This window comes from Siphateles boraxobius, unplaced genomic scaffold, assembly GCF_051911475.1.
Source record: "Siphateles boraxobius isolate OS27281-9 unplaced genomic scaffold, OSU_SipBor_1 10, whole genome shotgun sequence".
NCBI lineage: Eukaryota > Metazoa > Chordata > Actinopteri > Cypriniformes > Leuciscidae > Siphateles > Siphateles boraxobius.
The window spans coordinates 1085001-1112908 of NW_027508700.1; the positions used below are offsets into that span (position 1 = coordinate 1085001).

Genomic DNA, 27908 nt, shown 5'->3' on the forward strand with positions numbered 1-27908 from the left:
TAAATTCCTATGACGCACTATACGCGCACTATACACGCACTATACGCACACTATACGCGCACTATACGCACACTATACGCACACTATACGCGCACTATACGCACACTATACGCACACTATACGCGCACTATACGCGCACTATACACGCACTATACGCGCACTATACACGCACTATACACGCACTATACGCGCACTATACACGCACTATACACGCACTATACACGCGTGCACTATACGCGCACTATACGCGCACTATACACGCACTATACGCGCACTATACACGCACTATACGCGCACTATACGCGCACTATACACGCACTATACGCGCACTATACGCGCACTATACACGCACTATACGCGCACTATACACGCACTATACGCGCACTATACACGCGTGCACTATACGCGCACTATACACGCACTATACGCGCACTATACACGCACTATACGCGCACTATACACGCACTATACACGCACTATACGCGCACTATACACGCGTGCACTATACGCGCACTATACACGCACTATACGCGCACTATACACGCACTATACGCGCACTATACGCGCACTATACACGCGTGCACTATACGCGCACTATACACGCACTATACGCGCACTATACACGCACTATACGCGCACTATACGCGCACTATACACGCACTATACGCGCACTATACACGCACTATACACGCACTATACGCGCACTATACACGCACTATACACGCACTATACGCGCACTATACGCGCACTATACGCGCACTATACGCGCACTATACGCGCACTATACGCGCACTATACGCGCACTATACACGCACTATACGCGCACTATACACGCACTATACACGCACTATACGCGCACTATACACGCACTATACGCGCACTATACGCGCACTATACGCGCACTATACGCGCACTATACGCGCACTATACGCGCACTATACACGCACTATACGCGCACTATACACGCACTATACACGCACTATACGCGCACTATACACGCGTGCACTATACGCGCACTATACACGCACTATACGCGCACTATACACGCACTATACGCGCACTATACGCGCACTATACACGCGTGCACTATACGCGCACTATACACGCACTATACGCGCACTATACACGCACTATACGCGCACTATACGCGCACTATACACGCACTATACGCGCACTATACACGCACTATACACGCACTATACGCGCACTATACACGCACTATACACGCACTATACGCGCACTATACGCGCACTATACACGCACTATACGCGCACTATACACGCACTATACGCGCACTATACACGCACTATACACGCGTGCACTATACGCGCACTATACACGCACTATACGCGCACTATACACGCACTATACGCGCACTATACACGCACTATACACGCACTATACGCGCACTATACACGCACTATACACGCGTGCACTATACGCGCACTATACACGCACTATACGCGCACTATACACGCACTATACACGCACTATACACGCACTATACACGCGTGCACTATACGCGCACTATACACGCACTATACACGCACTATACGCGCACTATACACGCACTATACACGCACTATACGCGCACTATACACGCACTATACACGCACTATACGCGCACTATACACGCACTATACGCGCACTATACACGCACTATACACGCGTGCACTATACGCGCACTATACACGCACTATACACGCACTATACGCGCACTATACACGCACTATACGCGCACTATACACGCACTATACACGCACTATACGCGCACTATACACGCACTATACACGCACTATACACGCACTATACACGCGTGCACTATACGCGCACTATACGCGCACTATACACGCGTGCACTATACGCGCACTATACACGCACTATACGCGCACTATACACGCACTATACACGCACTATACACGCACTATACACGCACTATACGCGCACTATACACGCACTATACACGCGTGCACTATACGCGCACTATACACGCACTATACGCGCACTATACACGCACTATACGCGCACTATACGCGCACTATACACGCACTATACGCGCACTATACACGCATGCACTATACGCGCACTATACGCGCACTATACGCGCGGCGCAGGGATTCGATTGTTTCACACGGACCGTTTATACACACGTACCTGTTCAGGAAGCATATATTTTGAATTTAGTTGGCACGATGGCGAAGAATAAATATGTAAATAAACGGCAGAAATTGTCTAAAGTGTGGGATCATTACACACTTAATTCACTTAATACACTTAACTCGCTGAAACAAGGTAACGTAGTCTAAGCCTATTGATGTTCGCTGATTTTAATCCCATACTGTATTTGTAGCGATGTCGTGATGCGGTTTGACTAGATATGATTTTTAGCTTTGATGACATTTTTAAGTAGTAAACGTAACTATCACGTTCAATGGCAAGAGTATAGGCTAGCCTAAAAAAGAACCCCTTCACACACACACACACACACACACACACACACACACACACACACACACACACACACACACACACACACACACACACACACACACACACGCCAGTCAGACCAATTGCAGCAATGCATCACATATGCTTAAACTTTTATGTAGCCACGCAACAATAATTTCAGCATGCATTCACTGTACACACCGGGACGTGATGGAGGAAGTATTTCCGAGACCTTGTTTGTATTTCACGTCTGCCAAATACAGACAACAACAAAAAATTAAAGTCCCCAGCCTGTTGGTTTTTAATAAAGATTAGCAGTACTCATTTTTCAGTTAAAACGCACAGAACAAAAAGTGCGTCAGCTTTTACTGCGTGTTCAACACGCAGTAAATTGGTTATATTATAACATCTTAAAGGAAAATTCACATTTGAGATAGCTTTATAACTTGCATACTATATAACTTATAGTATATAACTTATAACACCTTTAACTGAAATAGACACAAGTTTATTATAACTATTCTGTTAATAAAACACACACACAAAACAATATCCGATTACTCGATTACTCGATTGATTAAGTGCTAGATTAATTGATTACAAAACGAAACAATAGCTGCAGCCTTAGTTATTTTTTCTACCCAAATCCTGTTTGTTTTTTTGGGGATTATGAGATATCAACCTCAAATTTGGAACACAACTTTAGATTTATGACTTTGATTTTCTTTTAGTTTTATAGTAAAACATGATTTGAAAATTTATATTTCATATAAAAATTGAAAATAGTATTTTATGCATTTTTTATAACGATATAAAAAAACTTTTTTTAAGTTCACTTTTTAAAGCTTTTTTCACTTATAATTTCACTTTATTCACTTACAATAATTTACCAAGTGTCGTCTTTGAAAAGAGATCAAACTTCAGTCTGTCGCTCTAAAGCATTCAAGATTTACCACAGTTTGAGTCAGAAATTAAACTTTCAGGTCTATGTTCAAAAAGTGAATAAATGGATTATAAATATTAGGCTGCATAGATCAGGTCAGCCGGAACCGGGGACACTTCCTACAACACCTGGTGTACTCGCTACATCATAAGAAGAATGGTGTCTACGTGTCTAATGTTAGTCTTTCCATTTATTCGGAGGTTTACTGAAGTCAGCCGGATCCGGGCCGTATCCAGATCAGATGGTGGACCTGCGCCTGGACACGGCCACAACGCATCCCTGAAGTGCCAGCCTCATCAGCCCTGTGAAGGCCTCATGGACACCTCAACTCGTCAGCATACCTGTGGCACACCGTGACCAAGCCACGCTCTCGGGGTCGGCTGTGGGCCAATTAACCAATCGGTAAGCCCCTCCCCTCGAACGCAGATGAGCCAATGGCAGTTGAGTATCAGTTGCACCGGGAACTCGGACATCTTTATGTTTCAGCACCAGAAACATTATAAGATCCGAAGCTCTCGTCAGTTATATTGTGTTTTATGCTACAAAAATGGTAAAACGATGTGCCTGGGGTTCTTGTAACACTGACTCCAGGATCCTGAGAGGAGGGGCATGGGGACTCATGTCAGCGTACTGTGCGCGCGTTCATCAGTGCGTTTCAAAAGTGTGATAAGATTTCCACGAACGGACCAATTATCTGCGCTATACGACTGAAGAACGGTTCATTTATAATATCAGTGATGTGGGCGCAGTAACTGTCATACTCTCATTAAGTGTCACGGTTTGGTTTCGTTTCATGTTCTGGTGTCATGTCGGTCATGTGATTCCCTGTTCTAGTCATGTGATCCTGCCATGTGTTCTGTGTTGTCATTGTTTCATTTTTCACAGGTGTGTCTTGTTCAGTCATTAGTCGTGTTGTGTGTGTATTTAAGCCCTCATGTTTGCCATGTGTCTTTGCCATGTATTGTTTCCCTGTAACCACTGGTGGTGAGCACCAGTCCTTGTTCATGCGTTTGTTTTGAGTTTCATGCCACGCCTTTGTTTTATGTTTATTCTTGTTTAGTATTAGTAACTTTATTCTAGAGCTGCTGTAAAGCCAAACCAATCTCTGTTACTGTAATCTCCTATTATCACGGTAAAGCTGCTTTGAAACATCTATATTGCTAAAAGCGCTGTATAAATGAAGGTGACTTGTATTAATAAACTGCACTTGGGTTCTACAACTTGCCTCCAGTTAATCTTGTTACACCATATTTATGTTAAAATCTTTTATATATCCCTCCATAAGTCACTTGAATGCTCCTCAACGAGAGGTAGCAACAGTAACTAAGGGGGGCGGGGCTTACGATAGGAATTATTATTCCCTTATTGTTATTATATATGAATTTTAAGTCATTTTAAAGACTATTGTTCACTTAGGTCTATTTTTATTCCCACAAATAAATTACAGCTTACTCAATTAATCGTCAAAATAATCGAACAATTACTCGATTAACAAAATAATCGTTAGCGACAGACCTACTTCATTTAATGGCACTGCTTGCTGAGAAACACACACACACACACACACACACACACACACACACACACACACACACACACACACACACACACACACACACACACCATGTACTCCCAGAGGTTGAGTGTGACTCTCAGCTCGTTGAGTTTGTGCAGCTCCTCCAGGATGATCCGTCTGTGAGCCTGATTCTGGATCATGAACGGAGCCGCACACAGATCTTCATCTCTGAGAGCAGACAATGATCTGACACACACACACACACACACACACACCAAAGGTCATATTTAAAGCCTCACTGATGATCTTCTGATGAATGTTCAGTACTGTAGGTCTCTTACACCTCACATGTAAATGTGAAATGTTAAATTGAGTGTGTGTAAGAGTGTGTTACCTGCCGTCGATCTGCTCCCTGTGGAATGTTTCTTTATACTGATTGGTCCAGACCCCCAGATGCTCCACCCACAGCGTGACATCATCAGAGCTCCACCTGCTGAGCGGTTTACTGAGCAGCGTCTCATGACTGGAGTCGGCACTGAACGCGCGGTACACTAACAGCACCATCTACACACACACACACACACACACACACAGTGATCATGCAATGCAGCAGCTCATCCATCAGCGTGAGTGTGAGTGTGTGTGTGTGTGTGTAAAGGCAGGTAATCGTGTTGTGTGTGTAAAGGCAGGTGTGTGAGTGTGTGAGTGTGTGTGTGGGAGGCCGGATGGGACGAACACATTAAAACACCTGCGTGTTCACATTAGACTTGCGCAGACATACAAACATATATTATTAACGTGTAATTAAATGCATTGCGTTCATATTCTGGACTCGTCTGCTTTTCTGTACATAGGATGTTTATTAATAAGGTGTGTACAGAATTTGACCCTATACTGGGGGCTGCTATTATTTGCTAAAGCTTTTCGAAAGTGGAAGTAGGCGTGATAGGTTATATAACTGCGATGTGGATAAAAAAAATTTTTTAGTTAAAAAAAAAAACTAGGCTAATAGTTGTTGTTTTACACAAACACTGAGGAATTTTAACCAAAGTATGTTACAAACTTTACATGAAGACCCTAAAGAATCATACTAACATATCCATAATTTACGACATTCGATCACAATCCCGTTCTCATTATAATGTTATGCATATGATAGATTGGCACAGCACATTTTGCACTAAACTGCATTTCATGATCAAAGTGATTCAGGCATCACTGCAGTGCGTGCTTTCAAATCCAGTTTCACTTTATTTAGCCGGTCTGGAAGGCGTGCTGTCTAACGCTAACCAATCAGACCTCAGGAACCGCCCCAAATACTGTGTGTGTGTGTGTGTGTGTGTGTGTGTGTGTGAGACTCACAGCTACACAGCTCAGTGCTGTCAGGACTCCAGAGTAAAACTCTCTGATGTTGATCTGCGGTGGGTTCACTGGAGCAGCTGTGTGTGTGTGACGCTCTGGTCTCTCCCCGAACGCCAGGAGAACACGCTGGACCCACGGGTCACTCATGACGGCCTGCTTCCGTCGGCTCACGTCAGCGGGAAACAGCTTCTCCACCGCATCCCTGTCTCACACACACACACACACACACACAATGTAGTCCCTGTGTATAAAGTATTTCCGCTCCTACAATAACTGAGGCGTGTGTAAACAGAAGCAGAGCGCCGTCGCTCACCGGAGGAGGATGTTGACTCTGGGAAAGCCCTGCCACACCGCTCGGCATTCTGGGCAGTGTGTGCGGGGGGCGGAGGCCCAGCAGGAGGCCAGGCAGTGGCGGCAGAAGCTGTGTCCGCAGGGGAGCGTCGTGGGCTCCACCAGCACCTCGTAGCAGCAGTGACAGGTGAACTCAGCTGCCAGCAGACCCGCCAGCGGCTCCGTGTCCATGGGGATACACACGTCCATCACACCCTGAACACACACACACACACACACACAGAGATAACAAAGCACAGTCAACACACACACAGATAACAGCACAGATACGACACACACACACACACACAAATAATACACACAGACCAGTGTTGTCAGGTCCTCGTCTCTCTTCAGGATCTCATCAGCTCTTTGGGTTTATTCATTATAAACACTCAACAGAAGAGAAAGAGAAAGCGCTTCACTTCAGCACTCCCACTACAAACAAAAACACACGTGATTTTATATATACATAGGGACTTTCCGTCGACTTCCGTTGATTTTCTACTGAGATTACACTATTTCTATCACCCTTAAACTTTTTAAATGGTATTTTAAACATTAAATTAAAACATTATTGTTTTATATAATAAGCGGTATGTGTTTATTAAGCTTTTTTTTAATTAAAAACTGAATGACAGTTGGGGTTTTCTGGTTTCCTTCATTTCATCCCCAGCTGAAACCAGCAAACACACACATTTTCAGTTTCACTTTTGATGTGCTTTACTGACGTGACTAATATTTACAATTGGTTTGTAAGAGGTGTCTATGGATATTTGGATGAGTTTTCGTTGCAGTTACACAGTTTTCACCGGCAAGTGTCGCAATTATTTCGCGTCAAAACACCGAATCAATTTGCGATAAGTAATGGTTCAATTAGCTAATTCATAGACATCTATGGTTCAATTGAGTTTTGAAAAGCTTCTTTTACCATCACTAAAACCGGACTTCCCCCCTTTTGTTTACGGTTAAACGAGGAACCACGTGAAACATTTTCCGCGAAATCGGACCCGGCTGTTCAAATTATTAACATTAATTACTATCACTTTGTGATACGATTAACCATGCTGTCACAAATGGCCCTTTTAATTAAAATGAATTAAATTAAAGAATAAATAAGGAATTTAAAAGAAAAAAACAGTAAACAACTGCAATTTAAATTGTAAACTATTTCCAAATAATGTTTTTATTATTATTTTAAAATAAGCACACTCCATCTTAATCGTACGTCTAATATGCCTAAAAGTGTTGATGTTTAAATTTTCTTGTCTCGTAAATCAGAATTGCATTAGCCTACATGGATCGGGTTATTTTCAGTTCAAAACGGCAAACTTTGACAAAAGAGTAGTTTATATCATAAACTGTCGGTTATTTAACATTTCAGTCGAAAAACAGTCGTCAGATATTATGTTTATCTAACCTTATTTAAATCTTACCTCACACACTCCTCGACAGAGCGGGAGCGCGCTGGAGTCATTCGCGCCTTCTTTGATTTGATTATAAAAGTGAGGGCAAAACTCTTAAATCACAAAACTCCTGCTCGATTAGATCACCACGGGGTTACTGAGACAATTGTAAGATGGGTATAAATGATAATTAGTCTATTGTAATAATCACTGTGTATTTTTAATAATGTAAATAATAGTTGCAGTTGCTCAGGCTGAGCAGGATGAACCAATCACAGTCGCTCCTGATTACTGGATAATTTCCATTTAATTATTTATCAAAAATCACTGGAACAGTTTTTCCTTTATAATATGAGTGAATTTGTTGGATGAATGTATTAAAATAATTTCAATAGTCAGACTCAGTGGGCCTCACAGCGCCCCCTACAGGCACAGACAGGGACCGGAAGTGTGAGTGAGTTTTTCCGGCGGCCGGGGTTAAAGCTTGCAGTGTGTGTGTGTTTGTGTGTATTTCTATTTCGCTGCTTTAGAGGATGGAGGTCACGCGACAGAGTAAGACGATTAAATTATCAAAATACATCAATGTAAAACCTCACGCAGATCCACGGAGAGATATACACTCGCGAGCGCGCGCTAATGTGACGGTGTGTGCGCGCGCGAGTGTATGCTAGCGGATTTATTTATTTGTGTGTGTGTGTGTTGATGTGTGTTAATCTTGTATGGTGCAGATTTTAAGGAGGTTCTTCCAGAGGTGTGTAACGCGGTACAGGAGGCGGACTTCATCTCTATAGACGGAGAGTTCACAGGTCAGTGCGTCATAAACGCAAGTGTGTGTGTGTGTGTGTGTGTGTGTGTGTGTGTGTGTGTGTGTGTGTGTGTATGTATATGTTAATACTGTTTGTGCTATTGTTGTAGGAATCAGTGATGGGCCGTCAGTCAGTGCTCTAACCAATGGACTGGACACACCGGAGGAGAGATACACCAAACTGAGGAAGGTAAGAACACACACAGACACACAGACACACACACACACACACACACACACACACACACACACACACACTTGTTTCTGGTCTATCTCATCTGTAGATAAAGACCGTGCACTCGTATTACTGTCAATGGCCAGCACAATATTGTGGAATAAGCCCCGCCTCCTAAATAAAAGTCGCTGATTGATAGTCATATGCTGTTTAAATGTGACTTTTGCGAGTCGTTTTGGGGATTTCTTTGTATATAATCCCAATATTCGCCCAGTCTCATTTAATAAGGCAAAACTGGTGCCATTTACTTGGTTTATATAAATGCCTTTAGTTTCTTTCCCTACATCTGGAGTTTGATTGACAGGCGATCTGACCAATCGCAGGGTTCGTACAAGGTGCTTAAAATGCTTGAAGTACTTGAATTTGACTTTTTTAAATTTAAGTCCTGGAAACCCCTTGAAAACAAGTCAATATGTATAAAATACAATCTTTTCACGTGAAATTAACGCTGCAGCCGTCTGAGATGGGCCTATTTCACATGGCGATACACGTGATATTAAGTGTATGATAAGTATATAATACAACTTTCATTCTTTAGGTCAATCATCTATCCGTGTAAAACAATAATTTGAATAAGGAATATTTAATATCTTTGTCATATCTTTTCAATGGTTAAGTTGATTTTGATCTCTATGAAGTGCAACATAAGATTCCAAATATCTGTAATTTGAGTCAAGAAAAACATAAGAATAATAAAGATATTGTTAGAAGTGCTGGTTTAAGTCCTGGAATTTCATTTTACAGAATCTTTATGAACCCTGCGATCATAACGCCGATATCCGCCATTTTCTCCGCAAGCTTACAAGAGCGACAATACCATTAAATGTGAAGCGGGCCCTAAAATATTTTCTTGGGAAAAAGGGGGTCTCAAACAAAAAAGGTTTACAGTGTCTGTTCCGAATACCTGAAAATCTTAAAACACGGTTTATTTTGATCTTATTTCTTCGGTTGTATCTATTTGTTGCGAATGCAAATTTATTCATTCTCTTTTAATACTGAAATATTTGTCTTTTAATAATTCTTCACATTTAATATTAGTTAGGCTAGTTCCTTGTGTAAGTGTTCTTTAGCCTGTTGATTTCTGTTCATGATATTCAGATACAATTAAATGTTTTGCAATAAGAATAAATATGAATATCTATTTATTTTATTTTATTGGAATCATTAAAATTCAGACGATACCCGACCCTCGTGAACATTAACAGTGTATTGATGCGTTCCTTCTGATGTTCGTTGTTTATTTGCTGCTGTAACTCGAAGTAAAGACTCATTCCTGCTGTTTTAACCCATCTCTCTTTCATTCAGCACTCCATGAACTTTCTGCTCTTCCAGTTCGGCATCTGCACCTTCCGATACGAGCAGAACCAGTCCACGTGAGCCAGCTCTTCCTCCTCAGTGTTACAGCTGTGTGTGTGTGTGTGTGTGTGTGTGTGTGTGTGTGAGAGAATCACCTGTGTGTGTGTGTCCCGCAGGTACATCACGAAAGCCTTCAACTTCTACATCTTCCCCAAGCCCTTCAGCCGCACGTCTCCGGACATCAAGTTCATCTGTCAGGTGAGAGAGCGGTGCTGTCGCTCGCCCTCCTCAGGCCACGCCCACATTCCTCCCGGTACGCCTCAAACGCCGCTTTCGTTTAAAAAGCTCTCTGTTCACACGCGTTTCAGGCGCCTTTAAATTCACCTTTACTGCGCATGCGTAAAAGCTCACAAAAGGCGGGCATACACTGTGTGATTTTGAGCTGAGTTGTGACTCGTGCACATTTTTTTTCGGGTCGTACGTGGTTTGTGCGTGCGAGAGGAAACGAGAGGCGATTAACCACTCCCGGCCGGCAGTCGGATGGGCGGATGAATTTCTGTCATGTCAGAGATGTTGGTTGCTCCTCGTGACTATATCACAGTTGAAGCAGAGCCACGAACTGATTGCCTTAAACTCAGTGTTTTCCGTCACAGCGCCTGCGTGAAAACAGAAGCGTATCCGCGTCAGCTGTAATGCCGCCAGAAAGAACACGAGAAGGAGATCTTTAAGTTCTGTAGCTCAAACTAGATAGAAATTACTGTTGCTGACCTCCAGTTCGTGTTGCACAATGGATTAACCATGTATTACCCACGTCTCCCAAGCCATCTGCGATGTAGCGACACCGTGCCTCTCTTGTTAATTTGTTAAAGGGTCATTCCACCGGTGCAGACATGAATATCAATTGAAAGTGGGACATAAATGTAGTAGAATAGTATCATAAACTTCTAATTTTCTTATAACTCCCACTACAGTAGCTAGCTTAACTGCAAGATATTTATGCAATGAACTTTGCCACGTTAGCGTGTTAACAAAATGAAAATAAACGTACTTTACAGAAAGACGACCATTTGACCCTGTAGGCTTTGGCTGACGTTGCCAGTTGACGTTAGGTATTCTAAAGTAGGTCTCCAGGACGCCGCTATCCATATGAGGTGCGAAACTCGGGTGAGCAACAACGCACACGTCCGGTTCATCCTCCGATTCCGTAGCACCGCTGGAACTCTCGGCAGCAGACAGACTCTTGTTCTACAGTGAGAGCACAGGCACCACCAATCTGCCCCAGATCGAGCCATTGCGGTCTCCTCGTCCTCGTCTCGTCGGCTGTGGTGACGGCAGCTTCAGCCGCCTCCGGTTCCTCCATAGCCCTCAGCTGCTCGTCCTCGTCTCGTCGGCTGTGGTGACGGCAGCTTCAGCCGCCTCCTGTTCCTCCATAGCCCTCAGCTCCTCGTCCTCGTCTCGTCGGCTGTGGTGACAGCAGCTTCAGCCGCCTCCGGTTCCTCCATAGCCCTCAGCTGCTCGTCCTCGTCTCGTCGGCTGTGGTGACGGCAGCTTCAGCCGCCTCCTGTTCCTCCATAGCCCTCAGCTCCTCGTCTCGTCGGCTGTGGTGACGGCAGCTTCAGCCGCCTCCTGTTCCTCCATAGCCCTCAGCTCCTCGTCTCGTCGGCTGTGGTGACGGCAGCTTCAGCCGCCTCCTGTTCCTCCATAGCCCTCAGCTCCTCGTCCTCGTCTCGTCGGCTGTGGTGACAGCAGCTTCAGCCGCCTCCTGTTCCTCCATAGCCCTCAGCTCCTCGTCTCGTCGGCTGTGGTGACAGCAGCTTCAGCCGCCTCCGGTTCCTCCATAGCCCTCAGCTGCTCGTCCTCGTCTCGTCGGCTGTGGTGACAGCAGCTTCAGCCGCCTCCGGTTCCTCCATAGCCTTCAGCTCCTCGTCCTCGTCTCGTCGGCTGTGGTGACAGCAGCTTCAGCCGCCTCCGGTTCCTCCATAGCCCTCAGCTGCTCGTCCTCGTCTCGTCGGCTGTGGTGACGGCAGCTTCAGCCTCCTCCGGTTCCTCCATAGCCCTCAGCTCCTCGTCCTCGTCTCGTCGGCTGTGGTGACGGCAGCTTCAGCCGCCTCCGGTTCCTCCATAGCCCTCAGCTGCTCGTCCTCGTCTCGTCGGCTGTGGTGACGGCAGCTTCAGCCGCCTCCGGTTCCTCCATAGCCCTCAGCTGCTTGTCCTCGTCTCGTCGGCTGTGGTGACGGCAGCTTCAGCCGCCTCCGGTTCCTCCATAGCCCTCAGCTGCTCGTCCTCGTCTCGTCGGCTGTGGTGACGGCAGCTTCAGCCGCCTCCGGTTCCTCCATAGCCCTCAGCTGCTCGTCCTCGTCTCGTCGGCTGTGGTGACGGCAGCTTCAGTCGCCTCCGGTTCCTCCATAGCCCTCAGCTGCTCGTCCTCATCTCGTCGGCTGTGGTGACGGCAGCTTCAGCCGCCTCCGGTTCCTCCATAGCCCTCAGCTGCTCGTCCTCGTCTCGTCGGCTGTGGTGACGGCAGCTTCAGTCGCCTCCGGTTCCTCCATAGCCGTTAGGTATTCTAAAGTAGGTCCGGAGGCAGCTTCAGCCGCCTCCGGTTCCTCCATAGCCCTCAGCTGCTCGTCCTCGTCTCGTCGGCTGTGGTGACGGCAGCTTCAGCCGCCTCCGGTTCCTCCATAGCCCTCAGCTCCTCGTCCTCGTCTCGTCGGCTGTGGTGACGGCAGCTTCAGCCGCCTCCGGTTCCTCCATAGCCCTCAGCTGCTCGTCCTTGTCTCGTCGGCTGTGGTGACGGCAGCTTCAGCCGCCTCCGGTTCCTCCATAGCCCTCAGCTGCTCGTCCTCGTCTCGTCGGCTGTGGTGACGGCAGCTTCAGCCGCCTCCGGTTCCTCCATAGCCCTCAGCTGCTCGTCCTCGTCTCGTCGGCTGTGGTGACGGCAGCTTCAGCCGCCTCCGGTTCCTCCATAGCCCTCAGCTCCTCGTCTCGTCGGCTGTGGTGACGGCAGCTTCAGCCGCCTCCGGTTCCTCCATAGCCCTCAGCTGCTCGTCCTCGTCTCGTCGGCTGTGGTGACGGCAGCTTCAGCCGCCTCTGGTTCCTCCATAGCCCTCAGCTGCTCGTCCTCGTCTCGTCGGCTGTGGTGACGGCAGCTTCAGCCGCCTCCGGTTCCTCCATAGCCCTCAGCTCCTCGTCCTCGTCTCGTCGGCTGTGGTGACGGCAGCTTCAGTCGCCTCCGGTTCCTCCATAGCCCTCAGCTGCTCGTCCTCGTCTCGTCGGCTGTGGTGACGGCAGCTTCAGCCGCCTCCGGTTCCTCCATAGCCTTCAGCTCCTCGTCCTCGTCTCGTCGGCTGTGGTGACGGCAGCTTCAGCCGCCTCCGGTTCCTCCATAGCCCTCAGCTGCTCGTCCTCGTCTCGTCGGCTGTGGTGACGGCAGCTTCAGCCGCCTCCGCTTCCTCCATAGCCCTCAGCTGCTCGTCCTCGTCTCGTCGGCTGTGGTGACGGCAGCTTCAGCCGCCTCCTGTTCCTCCATAGCCTTCAGCTGCTCGTCGCTATACTGTGGCTCATAAAGGTAGCCACGAACATCCGTTTCTACCATAACTTCGTCAAAATCCAGATCCTCTATAATGCATCCGTCTGTGTATTCAGTACCTTCGTCCATATTTTCAAAAAGTTTCTCCCGGTGAAATCAAACGCACTGGCACTGATCTGATAGGTCTGTTAGCGCATTAGGTCCAGCCCCCTATGGGCGGGTTTGAAAGGGCGGGAACTAGTGCTTGTAGTCTTCACAGAAATCCCCCCCTTTTACACTTCCTCCTACAATGACGTAAAATGACGATTTTTGCGTCATTGTAGGAGGAAGTGAATAAGGTAAATAGAGGATTTCTCTCGTCTCAGGGGAAAATGAAAGAGTGTTGCACGACCATTCAATAGTATGACTGGAAATCTTAATGCAAATGGGTGGAGTGACCCTTTAAACAATGTTTTTGAAGTTGAGCTGTTTTTCATTTTCATTGACTAATTTTCAATTCCAGTGTTCGGACATATTATAGACTGTTAATCATTTTAATTATATGCCTATAATTCATTGTAATCGACCTAAACGTTTTAGACAATTATCAATGAGGAGGAGTCTATGGGCGTAACCCGGCACGGGGGTTTATCGCATGTTGCACACGTATAGTGAACATATAAATCCGCACAGTGTGTGCCCGCCTTTAAGCTCACTGAGATGATACATATGGAAAACGTTATCACACAATTCTTCTGGCAGGATAATTTTATTTCGTAAAATCTCATGGTCCAGGTCGCTCTCACCATTACATGTCTGGTTTAAAACTACTCATGTTTAGCAGATGTGAGTGAATGTTCTGTCATGTTTGCAGGACTGTGATATGAAGAGTGTGTGATGTTCCATATTTTAGCAACAGTGTGAAAGTGAACCGCACATAACAGACACCATACGGTTATAAACATGAATATCTATTGGTACAATGAGTCACATGATGAAACTTACGTCATCGCTTTTAAATGCCTCCGTTTTGACAGTCCACATTACAACTGGAAAACGGCCTTTTCAAATTTATACACTGGAGAGCGTTTTCAAAAAGCTTTGTTTTCATTAATAAAAATGCCATCTTGTGATCTGACTCCTCCCCTTCCTGTTCCGCCCGCTTGTGATCTCACTTCCTGTTCCTCCTGCTTGTGATCTGACTCCTCCCCTTCCTGTTCCTTCTGCTCGTGATCTGACTCCTCCCCTTCCTGCTCTGACTCCTCCCCTTCCTGTTCCTCTAGAGCTCCAGCATTGACTTCCTGGCCAGCCAGGGCTTCGACTTCAACAAGGTGTTCCGCAGCGGTACGTGAGCTGACTTCTGTCATGTGACTGCTGTGTGTTTGTGAGTGTGACTGACAGGTGTGTTGCCGTAGGGATCGCGTACCTGACGCGGGAGGAGGAGTCTCAGCTGAGGGAGCAGTATGAGGAGAGGCGGGGCCAGGTGAATGGGGCGGGGCCTGTGTCGTACACGCCCCCCTCGGGAGGAGGAGCCTGCAGCGTGCCTGAGGACCAGAGAGACTTCATCAGGAGCGTGGAGTGAGTACACACACTCTCTCGTGCACACACACACACACACTGGTGATGATGCTGATGTGTGTAGGCAGAAGCCAGAAGGATTCTCACACACACACTCACTGATGATAATGGTGATGATGCTGATGTGTGTGTGTGTGTGTGTGTGTGTGTGTGTGTAGGCAGAAGGTGGACTCTCTCCAGAACAGCTCTGATCAGACTCTGGATCTGGAGCCCTGCACCGGGTCAGACTCACATTCATATATAATCATGTATAACAGATCTCATCTAAATATGATGGTTCATACCCTGTGTGTGTGTGTCAGGTTTCAGAGGAAGCTCATCTATCAGACTCTCAACTCAAAGTAAGTCTCGTCAGTGTGTGTGTGTGTGTGTGATTTATCTGCTCAATGTCTCACGCATCTGGTGTTTCAGGTTTCCTAAACTTCATGTGGAGACGCTGGAGACGGAGAAGGTACAAACACTCTCTCATTCATAAACATTAGATAAATAAACAAACTCTCATACACTGTGTGTGTGTGTGTGTGTGTGTGTGTGTGTGTGTTGTCAGAAGGAGCGCTTCATCCAGATCAGTAAAGTGGATGATGAGGAGAGGAGGAGGAGAGAGCAGCAGAAACAGCAGAGAGAGCAGGTGTGTGTGTGTGTGTGGGCAAACGCACTCTTACACTCTCACACACTCCGCTCATGTACTGCCTGTGTCACATGACCTGCTCTGACTTCACCTTCATGACATCATCAGCTCATTGATCTGTGTTACAGGAAGAGCTGAACGACGCCGTGGGTTTCTCAAGGGTTATTAGAGCCATCTCGAAATCTGTGAGTCATGCAAACACACAACAAATATTATTATTATTATTAGAGATGCACCGATTACTATTTTCTTGGCCATTTCTAATTTGTGACCTGCCGATACAGATTTTCTTTCTAAGATTTATTTGACAGCATATACAAGCTACTTTTCTTCAACGCTAAATTTTCTTTCATAAAAACAAATAAAAGGTCAATAATAAAATTAGAACAAATTGCAAACAGCACAAATAACTGCACCAAAATAGAGATGTGAAAAACACGGCTTTAAAGGGCACATTATTATGGATTTTTGAAAATCACCTTTCATGTAGTGTAATATAGCTCTAGGTGAATGAAAACATCCTGCAAAGTTTTAAATCTCAAAGTGCACCGTATATTAAGTTATTGTCTTTCAAATGTACGAGTCGACTCTGAGTCAATAAAATGAATCGTTTTTCATAAGTCGTTTCGTCAAGACGAAACATTAGCATATTGCCCGCCCACTTATTGCGCGTGCAGACACCAGGGAAAACTTGTCCAGAAGACGCTGTGCTCTATAATGTGAAGGTAAAGCCAGTTTTTTTTCACTGCCCAAAGACGAGCATGTGAAGAATCAGTGGTTAATATTCATCTTTACCACAGCAGTATAATCCTAAACTTTTGCTGTGTTCCCTTTATTTTACTGACACTGCTTCTCAAATCTCGGAGTTCAATGCAGGATTCGCAAACCGCTTGCTCTTGAAAGACTTAGTTTTGAGTTTTATATTGTGCAAGTTAGGTCTCCTGCTAACTCATGTTATCACTGTCTTACTGAAATACTTCTGCTGATCAGTTGTGGGCCACTATAACCTAAAACTGTCTATTAATGCAGATTGTCTGAAAGATTAAGCATGGAGCAAGATTTGTTTCACCAACTTTTGTTACATCAGTCCTTCACGCTAGAGCTCGGCTAATGTATGCACTGTTATTGATACAGTTTCCACATGTTCACCGCAATTAAAAAAATACTCTGCAAATAAACATGTACAAGTAAGATAATCGGTTTATTGATGGACATGCCCTTGTTAATGTTGATGGTGAGGAATTACAGTTGCATGATGTAGGCTACCTCAAACTGAGTGAGTTAGTGTATCACTGCTCGAGTCGTGCTTGCGGTGGAGGTTCGGGTTGTTATGGCAATGGGCGTTTTTGACGCGCGCTGTACGCGGTGCCCAATCACAACAGACTGAGCTGTCTGGCCAATCAGAGCAGAGTAGCTCGCGGAAAGGAGGGATTTAGAGAGATTGATTCATCTGACGAGTCGTTTGAGAATCATTGAAAATGTGGTGATGTGCAAATGTATATTATGAGAAAATGAAACAGTTTTTTGACTTTTGATGCATGTAAACCTGTTGTAGGAGACTCCAGAACAACATTAGGAAACTTTAAAATAGCATAATAGGGGCACTCTAAGTTTTTCAGGTGTGTATACAGTATATTCAGGTTAGAAATACTACAGAAATAATCCAATGTAAAATGACACTGGATAGTCTTTATTGTAAATTAAATGCAGATTAACGCTCAAAGTTACAGAGGTTATGCAGTAAAGAGTGATCTTCTGTCTTTCGTTTGATGATCGTGACCGTCAGCGGCAGGAATATTAGGTTACTGTCACTTTAAGAGTTTATGCACACATCAATACACTGATACACAACATGCGTTATCTTTCTCAACTACTTAACGCTCAAACTGCCTGTTTAACTGAAGACTCGCCTAGACGGTCGATCGGTGCATCGCTATTCATTATTATTAAATGATTATCACTATTATAATTTCAAATAACCGTAATTATTCCGTCATGCATCCAGTAATTAACCTGGAATCTTGTTGTTTTGAATGAGGCTCATTAATATTCATAACATTCTGATCTTCCTTTAAAGTTTGTCAGTGGAGCCGATCTAAACCTCATAACCTGTGTGTGTGTGGCAGGGTAAACTGGTGGTGGGCCACAACATGCTGCTGGACGTCATGCACACAATCCATCAGTTCTGTGCGCCGCTGCCCGAGGTAACCTGACCCGGCACTGGAGGATTGTGGGATTGAGTGATGTATGGCCGTCTGATGAGGTGTGTGTGTGTGTGTGTGTTTACAGGAGCTGGATGACTTTAAGGAGGTGGCCATGTCGGTGTTTCCCAGGTAAACTAGCAGACACATGTGTGATGATCATGTGATCAGTGTGTGTTTGTTTCTCACACTCTGTGTCTGTGTTTCAGGCTGTTGGACACTAAGCTGATGGCGTCCACGCAGCCCTTCAAGGTGCGTCACGTGTGTGTGTGTGTTTGTGTGTGTTGGGTCGTGATCCGGAGCCGCTGTGTGTTTAATGCGTGTTTGTGTGGCAGGAGATCATTGGCAACACGTCACTGGCTGAACTGCACAAACAGCTGAGAGCGAAACCCTTCAGATCGCCCGTCACTGGTACTCACACACTCTCTCTCTCTCTCTCTCTTTCTCTCTCTCTCACACACACACACACACACACACACACACACACGTGTCACGCGTGTTCAGAGTGTCCCGAAGGCCTGCAGAGTTGCGTCACTCACACACTCTCTCTCTTCTCCATGTGTGGGGTAACTCCTGAGGCCTTTAAGGATACTCTGAACACGCACACAGACACACACACACTCTCTCTCACACTTTTCTCCGTGTGTTCAGCGTGTCCTGAAGGCCTCAGGAGTTACGACGCACACACACACACGCGCACACACACACGCACACACACTCTCTCACACTTTTCTCCGTGTGTGTTCAGAGTGTCCTGAAGGCCTCAGGAGTTACGACACACACGCACACACACACGCGCGCGCACACACACACACTCTCTCTCACACTTTTCTCCGTGTGTGTTCAGAGTGTCCTGAAGGCCTCAGGAGTTACGACACACACGCACACACACACACGCGCACACGCACACACACACACACTCTCTCTCACACTTTTCTCCGTGTGTTCAGAGTGTCCTGAAGGCCTCAGGAGTTACGACACACACGCACACACACACACGCGCACACGCACACACACACACACTCTCTCTCACACTTTTCTCCGTGTGTGTTCAGAGTGTCCTGAAGGCCTCAGGAGTTACGACACACACGCGCACACGCACACGCACACACACGCACACACTCTCTCTCACACTTTTCTCTGTGTGTGTTCAGAGTGTCCTGAAGGCCTCAGGAGTTACGACACCTCCACAGAGCAGCTTCATGAAGCCGGTTACGACGCCTTCATCACTGGACTGTGCTTCATCTCCATGGCAAACTACCTGGGTGAGTGTGTGTGTGTGTGTGTGTGAAGCTTCAGCTCATCCAATCAGAACTCAGTCTGAACTGTCTCTTTATAGACTGTTTAATCACTCACTTGTCTCTTCTCAGGGACTTTCCTCACTCCTCCAAAGAGTCACATCTCTGCTCGCTCCAAACTCCTCGAACCCTTCTACAACAAGTGAGTCTCTCTCACACACACACGCAAGCTCACACACGCACGCACGCTCGTTCAACTCCTCGAACCCTTCTACAACAAGTGAGTCTCTCTCACACACACACGCAAGCTCACACACGCACGCACGCTCATTCAACTCCTCGAACCCTTCTACAACAAGTGAGTCTCTCTCACACACACACGCAAGCTCACACACGCACGCACGCTCATTCCACTCCTAGAACCCTTCTACAACAAGTGAGTCTCTCTCACACACACACACGCAAGCTCACACACGCACGCTCATTCCACTCCTAGAACCCTTCTACAACAAGTGAGTCTCTCTCACACACACACGCAAGCTCACGCACGCACGCTCATTCCACTCCTAGAACCCTTCTACAACAAGTGAGTCTCTCTCACACACACACGCAAGCTCACACACGCACGCTCATTCCACTCCTAGAACCCTTCTACAACAAGTGAGTCTCTCTCACACACACACGCAAGCTCACACACGCACGCTCATTCCACTCCTAGAACCCTTCTACAACAAGTGAGAGACACACACACACACGCAAGCTCACGCACGCACGCTCATTCAACTCCTCGAACCCTTCTACAACAAGTGAGTCTCTCTCACACACACACGCAAGCTCACACACGCACGCACGCTCATTCAACTCCTCGAACCCTTCTACAACAAGTGAGTCTCTCTCACACACACACGCAAGCTCACACACGCACGCACGCTCATTCAACTCCTCGAACCCTTCTACAACAAGTGAGTCTCTCACACACACACACGCAAGCTCACACACGCACGCACGCTCATTCAACTCCTCGAACCCTTCTACAACAAGTGAGTCTCTCTCACACACACACGCAAGCTCACACACGCACGCACGCTCATTCAACTCCTCGAACCCTTCTACAACAAGTGAGTCTCTCACACACACACACGCAAGCTCACACACGCACGCACGCTCATTCAACTCCTCGAACCCTTCTACAACAAGTGAGTCTCTCACACACACACACGCAAGCTCACACACGCACGCACGCTCATTCAACTCCTCGAACCCTTCTACAACAAGTGAGTCTCTCACACACACACACGCAAGCTCACACACGCACGCACGCTCATTCAACTCCTCGAACCCTTCTACAACAAGTGAGAGACACACACACGCAAGCTCACACACGCACGCACGCTCATTCAACTCCTCGAACCCTTCTACAACAAGTGAGTCTCTCACACACACACACGCAAGCTCACGCACGCACGCAAGCTCATTCCACTCCTCGAACCCTTCTACAACAAGTGAGTCTCTCACACACACACACGCAAGCTCACGCACGCACGCTCATTCAACTCCTCGAACCCTTCTACAACAAGTGAGTCTCTCTCACACACACACGCAAGCTCACACACGCACGCACGCTCATTCAACTCCTCGAACCCTTCTACAACAAGTGAGTCTCTCTCACACACACACGCAAGCTCACACACGCACGCACGCTCATTCAACTCCTCGAACCCTTCTACAACAAGTGAGTCTCTCACACACACACACGCAAGCTCACACACGCACGCACGCTCATTCAACTCCTCGAACCCTTCTACAACAAGTGAGTCTCTCACACACACACACGCAAGCTCACACACGCACGCACGCTCATTCAACTCCTCGAACCCTTCTACAACAAGTGAGTCTCTCACACACACACACGCAAGCTCACACACGCACGCACGCTCATTCAACTCCTCGAACCCTTCTACAACAAGTGAGAGACACACACACGCAAGCTCACACACGCACGCACGCTCATTCAACTCCTCGAACCCTTCTACAACAAGTGAGTCTCTCACACACACACACGCAAGCTCACGCACGCACGCAAGCTCATTCCACTCCTCGAACCCTTCTACAACAAGTGAGTCTCTCACACACACACACGCAAGCTCACGCACGCACGCTCATTCAACTCCTCGAACCCTTCTACAACAAGTGAGTCTCTCTCACACACACACGCAAGCTCACACACGCACGCACGCTCATTCAACTCCTCGAACCCTTCTACAACAAGTGAGTCTCTCTCACACACACACGCAAGCTCACACACGCACGCACGCTCATTCAACTCCTCGAACCCTTCTACAACAAGTGAGTCTCTCACACACACACACGCAAGCTCACACACGCACGCACGCTCATTCAACTCCTCGAACCCTTCTACAACAAGTGAGTCTCTCACACACACACACGCAAGCTCACACACGCACGCACGCTCATTCAACTCCTCGAACCCTTCTACAACAAGTGAGTCTCTCACACACACACACGCAAGCTCACACACGCACGCACGCTCATTCAACTCCTCGAACCCTTCTACAACAAGTGAGTCTCTCACACACACACGCAAGCTCACACACGCACGCACGCTCATTCAACTCCTCGAACCCTTCTACAACAAGTGAGTCTCTCACACACACACGCAAGCTCACACACGCACGCACGCTCATTCAACTCCTCGAACCCTTCTACAACAAGTGAGTCTCTCTCACACACACACGCAAGCTCACACACGCACGCACGCTCATTCAACTCCTCGAACCCTTCTACAACAAGTGAGTCTCTCACACACACACACGCAAGCTCACACACGCACGCACGCTCATTCAACTCCTCGAACCCTTCTACAACAAGTGAGTCTCTCTCACACACACACGCAAGCTCACACACGCACGCACGCTCATTCAACTCCTCGAACCCTTCTACAACAAGTGAGTCTCTCACACACACACACGCAAGCTCACACACGCACGCAAGCTCATTCCACTCCTCGAACCCTTCTACAACAAGTGAGTCTCTCACACACACACACGCAAGCTCACACACGCACGCACGCTCATTCAACTCCTCGAACCCTTCTACAACAAGTGAGAGACACACACACGCAAGCTCACACACGCACGCACGCTCATTCCACTCCTCGAACCCTTCTACAACAAGTGAGTCTCTCACACACACACGCAAGCTCACACACGCACGCACGCTCATTCCACTCCTCGAACCCTTCTACAACAAGTGAGTCTCTCACACACACACACGCAAGCTCACACACGCACGCACGCTCATTCCACTCCTAGAACCCTTCTACAACAAGTGAGTCTCTCACACACACACACGCAAGCTCACACACGCACGCACGCTCATTCAACTCCTCGAACCCTTCTACAACAAGTGAGTCTCTCACACACACACACGCAAGCTCACACACGCACGCACGCTCATTCAACTCCTCGAACCCTTCTACAACAAGTGAGAGACACACACACACACAAACACACACACACACACTCTGATCTTGGTCTGATGTTTTCCAGATTATTCTTGATGAGGGTGATTGACATTCCCTACCTGAACATGAGTGGCCCGGACCGTAAGAGACATATACACACACACACACACACACACACACACACACACTCTCATATCTACCTGTGTGTCTATTGACCTTTGTCTGTCCATCTAGTGCAGCCCAAGAGAGATCACGTGCTGTACGTCACGTTCCCTAAAGAGTGGAAGACCAGTGACCTGTACCAGCTCTTCAGCGCCTTCGGTAACACACACACACACACACACACACACACACACACTCTCTGTGACAGGTGTGTTTGCTGATCTGTGTCTGTCGTGTCTCAGGTAACATCCAGGTGTCGTGGATCGACGACACGTCAGCGTTCGTGTCCCTCAGTCAGACGGAGCAGGTTCAGATCGGTAAGGGACTTGGAGACGCTGATGTATGTGTGTGTGGGGTGCTCATGTCCTAATGTGTGTGTGTGTGTGTAGCCATGAACACCAGCCGGTACGCGGAGAGCTACCGCATCCAGACGTACGCGGAGTACCTGCAGGGCCGGCAGAAGAACCCCTCCAGCAGGAGATGGGCCGCCGACGGCTGGGCCGACACGTCCTACACCGCAGACTCCAGCCGGTGAGTGTGTGAGAGAGACTGAGCACAGGGACGGCAGTCATGTGACCCTCTGTGTGTGTGTGTGTGTTCAGGCCGCACGCGGTCAAGAGGAGCATCAGTCCGTCTCTAGAGGAGCAGAATCATTATTCTGACAGCAGCTGGACACACTACAGCAGCGGCAAGAAGATGAAGACTGACGGTGTGTGTGTCATTCACAACGACATCACTATAACACAACGACAACATCACTAACACTATAACACAACGACAACATCACTAACACTATAACACAACGACAACATCACTAACACTATAACACAACGACAACATCACTAACACTATAACACAACGACAACATCACTAACACTATAACACAACGACAACATCACTAACACTATAACACAACGACAACATCACTAACACTATAACACAACGACAACATCACTAACACTATAACACAACGACAACATCACTAACACTATAACACAACGACAACATCACTAACACTATAACACAACGACAACATCACTAACACTATAACACAACGACAACATCACTAACACTATAACACAACGACAACATCACTAACACTATAACACAACGACAACATCACTAACACTATAACACAACGACAACATCACTATAACACAACATCACTATAACACAACGACATCACTATAACACAACATCACTATAACACAACGACATCACTATAACACAACGACAACATCACTAACACTATAACACAACGACAACATCACTAACACTATAACACAACGACAACATCACTAACACTATAACACAACGACAACATCACTAACACTATAACACAACGACAACATCACTAACACTATAACACAACGACAACATCACTAACACTATAACACAACGACAACATCACTAACACTATAACACAACGACAACATCACTAACACTATAACACAACGACAACATCACTAACACTATAACACAACGACAACATCACTAACACTATAACACAACGACAACATCACTATAACACAACGACATCACTATAACACAACGACATCACTATAACACAACGACATCACTATAACACAACGACATCACTATAACACAACGACATCACTATAACACAACGACATCACTATAACACAACGACATCACTATAACACAACGACATCACTATAACACAACGACATCACTATAACACAACGACATCACTATAACACAACGACATCACTATAACACAACGACATCACTATAACACAACATCACTATAACACAACGACAACATCACTATAACACAACGACATCATCACTATAACACAACGACATCACTATAACACAACGACATCACTATAACACATCACTATAACACAACGACATCACTATAACACAACATCACTATAACACAACGACAACATCACTATAACACAACATCACTATAACACAACGACATCATCACTATAACACAACATCACTATAACACAACGACATCACTATAACACATCACTATAACACAACGACATCACTATAACACAACATCACTAACACTATAACACAACATCACTAACACTATAACACAACGACAACATCACTATAATCAGGGCCAGATCATCTGTAGACTGGATTGGGCGAGTGTCCTGGGGCAGCAGCCAATGGGGGGGCACCAGGGCCGGATTATCCAGTGGGGATTATGGGGCCCAAGCCCTTTTTTTACATTTCTGATAACGGAGCGTATACTTGCACTGTGCCTGTGCTTTTGAAAAAGACGGCCGCCTCTAAACATCCACAGTGGCAGAGGTCGTAGGGTGTGAGGTTCGACCCTTTAGCTGAACTCGCTCTTCTCCTTTTCCCAACACATATGAGATGTAAAATGTATAGCCTTACATAAAGGTGTCATAAATTAATTTATACAGTACATTTATAGACTATGTGGATTTTACGTCATAGGAATAATTATATAAATCATTATGATATTAATTGTTTGGCCTCCTAAAACACCAGTGATGATGTAATGTAGAATGAGACTGGAGCCCTCTTTAATGTCCAGGTGCAAGTCAGTGTTTTTTCTCTGTTCAATGTGCAGTTCATGGGTTGAAGCTCTTCACTTTGAGCTCTCGAAGTGCACCAGATCCATGTATGCGTGCTTAAAATGTAAAATAAATTCTCACGGGGGAGCATGAACCCCCCAGGGGGACCGAGAAATCCCAACATAGGTTTACAAAATCCTACGGGAAAGAACGATCATTTATGAACTTTACTCCAGCCTTGTACAACAAAGTTCCTAAAGTCAGTAATATAATATAATATAATATAATATAGTAATATAATAACAACATCACTATAATAACACAACGCCAAACTATAATAACACGACGAACACAACGACAAACTATATTAACGATCGCTGATACAGTGATCGTTAATGTAGTTTATCATTGTTGTGTTCGTCATGTTATTATAGTTTGTCATACAATAACTTGCGGTACTCGTAACGATCACTTTATCATCCACAACAATGAACCGTAACGTATTAGCATCAACAACGAACGATAACTATAATGGTAACGATCACTTATCCACAATGAACGATAGCGGTAACGATAAAAGTAACCATCACTGTATTGGCGTCCACAACAATTAACTATAACGATAACAGTAATGACTGTATTAGCATCCACAACAGTGAATAACTACAGTAGTCCGTACTGTATTACAGTAGTAGAAGTGGATCAAACAAGTTCATCAAAGTTGTCGTAAGACAAGAACGGTACTGTTCAAAATTCATGTATAACTTTGAGAGGATTTGATACATTTCAAATGTTGCCACTATAACGATAACAGTAATGATCACTGTATTAGCATATACTTCAACGAACGATAGCTATAATGATAAAGATCACTGTATTGGCCTCCACAACAACGAACTATATAACAATAATTACAACTGTAATAATTATGATAATATTAGCGCACTATCACTGTTTATTATAAGCGCTGCAGTTTAGTCACTGTCGCTCCAACGGTTCAAGCTCTTTGACAGCCAATCAGAATCCATCCTGCTTTAATGTTGTTATCGCTCATTAGCTGGAGAAACTCTTTCTGAAAGCGTTTCCACTGATATCGTTATAGCTCTGCTGTGGACTTTGGTGTTCTCTTGACTTCGAACCATTATTAACTTCAATCTTGCTGTGAACACCTTTTCAAACATGTTTATTTCGTTAACCTGAGATGTTTAATTTCTGTCGTTGACTGTCACAGGAGGCTCCTCACAAAGATATGTTAATGTCGCTGATTCCGAGGCGTCCTGTGATTGGCCCAGACTGCAGTAAGTGCCCCGCCCCTTTAGCTCACTCGGGGGATGTCATGACCCATGTTCTGATTGGCTGATGTTTGTTCAGGCCTGAAGGCGGAGCCTCTGTGAGCCCAGTGCATGAGGAGGCGGATCCTGAGAAGTCCTCAGCCAATCAGAGTCAAGGTAAACGGAGCCGCAAGCACAAGAAAAGGAACTCCGACGGTGAGCGTTCTTCTCGAGGTTTGCTCTGGTCTGCTGAACACGAGCGTTTGACTGTTTTCTCTCTCGCAGCTTCTGAAACGACACCGCCGACGCTCTTCGATGTTCCTAAGGTTTGGTAGCGAGAGCTCAGTGGCCAATCGGTAGCCTCGCTCAGCCCAGGCGTGTCCGACAGCCAATCAGAAGACTGCACTTAACCTCCCGTGACCTCTCCTTACGTGGCCGAAGTTCAGAGCGTTTTAAAGGTGCTGGAGTTACTGAGCCATTTACTGTCTGAGAGAGAGTGTGTGTGCGTGTGTGTGAGTATTTTACCGCGGTTTCCCAGAGCGTTCCCTCATTTTAAATGTTGACGTGTCCTGCAATGTTTATTTATTCCTCGTGAGGGTTCCTTCGTCTTTAGTTCCTTCAGATTAACAGTGAGAAAAAAAAAGAAACTAAACGTGTCAAAGAATGTTTAATTATGTCATCACGAATGTCCTGTTCATATCCTTGTATTTTTTGTATGAAATGTTCAAATGGTCCCTTTTCCAGGGAAGATGAAATTAAAGTCTTTCTTAGTACGTCTGTGTCGGGCTGTTCATTCAAACACTGATTCAGAGCAGTTTCTTTTGATCGAACAATAATCAGAATGATCTGAATCACTTTCGAACTTTGTCAGTATTCAGTCTGACATGAACATGATTCTTCATCACAGTTTCATAATGATACAGGGCTCCAGAACTAATGCACTCCGTGTGACGCATAATACAGCACAAGATTGAT

The 27908-nt window shown here is 46.0% G+C and overlaps 2 protein-coding genes across 3 annotated transcripts in view; one reads left to right on the top strand and one right to left on the bottom strand.

The window, feature by feature from the left end:
- LOC143746092 (bifunctional apoptosis regulator-like) overlaps positions 1-8339 on the bottom strand; it is an 11897-nt gene extending 3558 nt beyond the window's left edge. The window contains exons 1-6 of the mRNA XM_077237835.1: positions 8036-8339; positions 6927-7037; positions 6583-6815; positions 6270-6471; positions 5302-5471; positions 5015-5153 (exon numbers count right to left, since the gene is read on the bottom strand). Coding sequence (XP_077093950.1) covers positions 5015-5153; positions 5302-5471; positions 6270-6471; positions 6583-6809 — 738 coding nt within the window. The 5' untranslated portion in view covers positions 6810-6815; positions 6927-7037; positions 8036-8339. The remainder of the gene's footprint in view (positions 1-5014; positions 5154-5301; positions 5472-6269; positions 6472-6582; positions 6816-6926; positions 7038-8035) is intronic.
- Positions 8340-8424: 85 nt separating this feature from the next.
- Positions 8425-27706, top strand: parn (poly(A)-specific ribonuclease (deadenylation nuclease)). Of its 2 annotated transcripts, none has more exons than XM_077238157.1 (26): positions 8425-8557; positions 8734-8811; positions 8921-9000; positions 10351-10418; positions 10518-10599; positions 15130-15190; positions 15262-15424; positions 15583-15645; positions 15727-15765; positions 15836-15875; positions 15972-16052; positions 16181-16237; positions 18179-18256; positions 18342-18385; positions 18463-18505; positions 18589-18664; positions 19408-19518; positions 19624-19693; positions 23061-23116; positions 23210-23296; positions 23380-23454; positions 23527-23668; positions 23740-23846; positions 26894-26960; positions 27034-27149; positions 27219-27706. In XM_077238157.1, exons 1-26 carry the CDS (start codon positions 8539-8541, stop codon positions 27266-27268), a joined length of 1953 nt encoding a protein of 650 aa, XP_077094272.1. In that variant the 5' UTR covers positions 8425-8538; the 3' UTR covers positions 27269-27706. The 2 variants fall into 2 exon arrangements, with proteins under 2 accessions (XP_077094272.1, XP_077094275.1); XM_077238160.1 differs by having other exon boundaries at positions 27034-27110.
- The last annotated feature ends 202 nt before the right edge of the window (positions 27707-27908 follow it).

Bases quoted from the DNA above. Each gene is read 5' to 3' on its own strand.
- parn (XM_077238157.1), top strand. The intron at 19,519-19,623 runs GTGAGTGTGTGT...GTCTCTTCTCAG, and splicing joins CTCCATGGCAAACTACCTGG to GGACTTTCCTCACTCCTCCA. The intron at 26,961-27,033 runs GTAAGTGCCCCG...ATGTTTGTTCAG, and splicing joins TGTGATTGGCCCAGACTGCA to GCCTGAAGGCGGAGCCTCTG.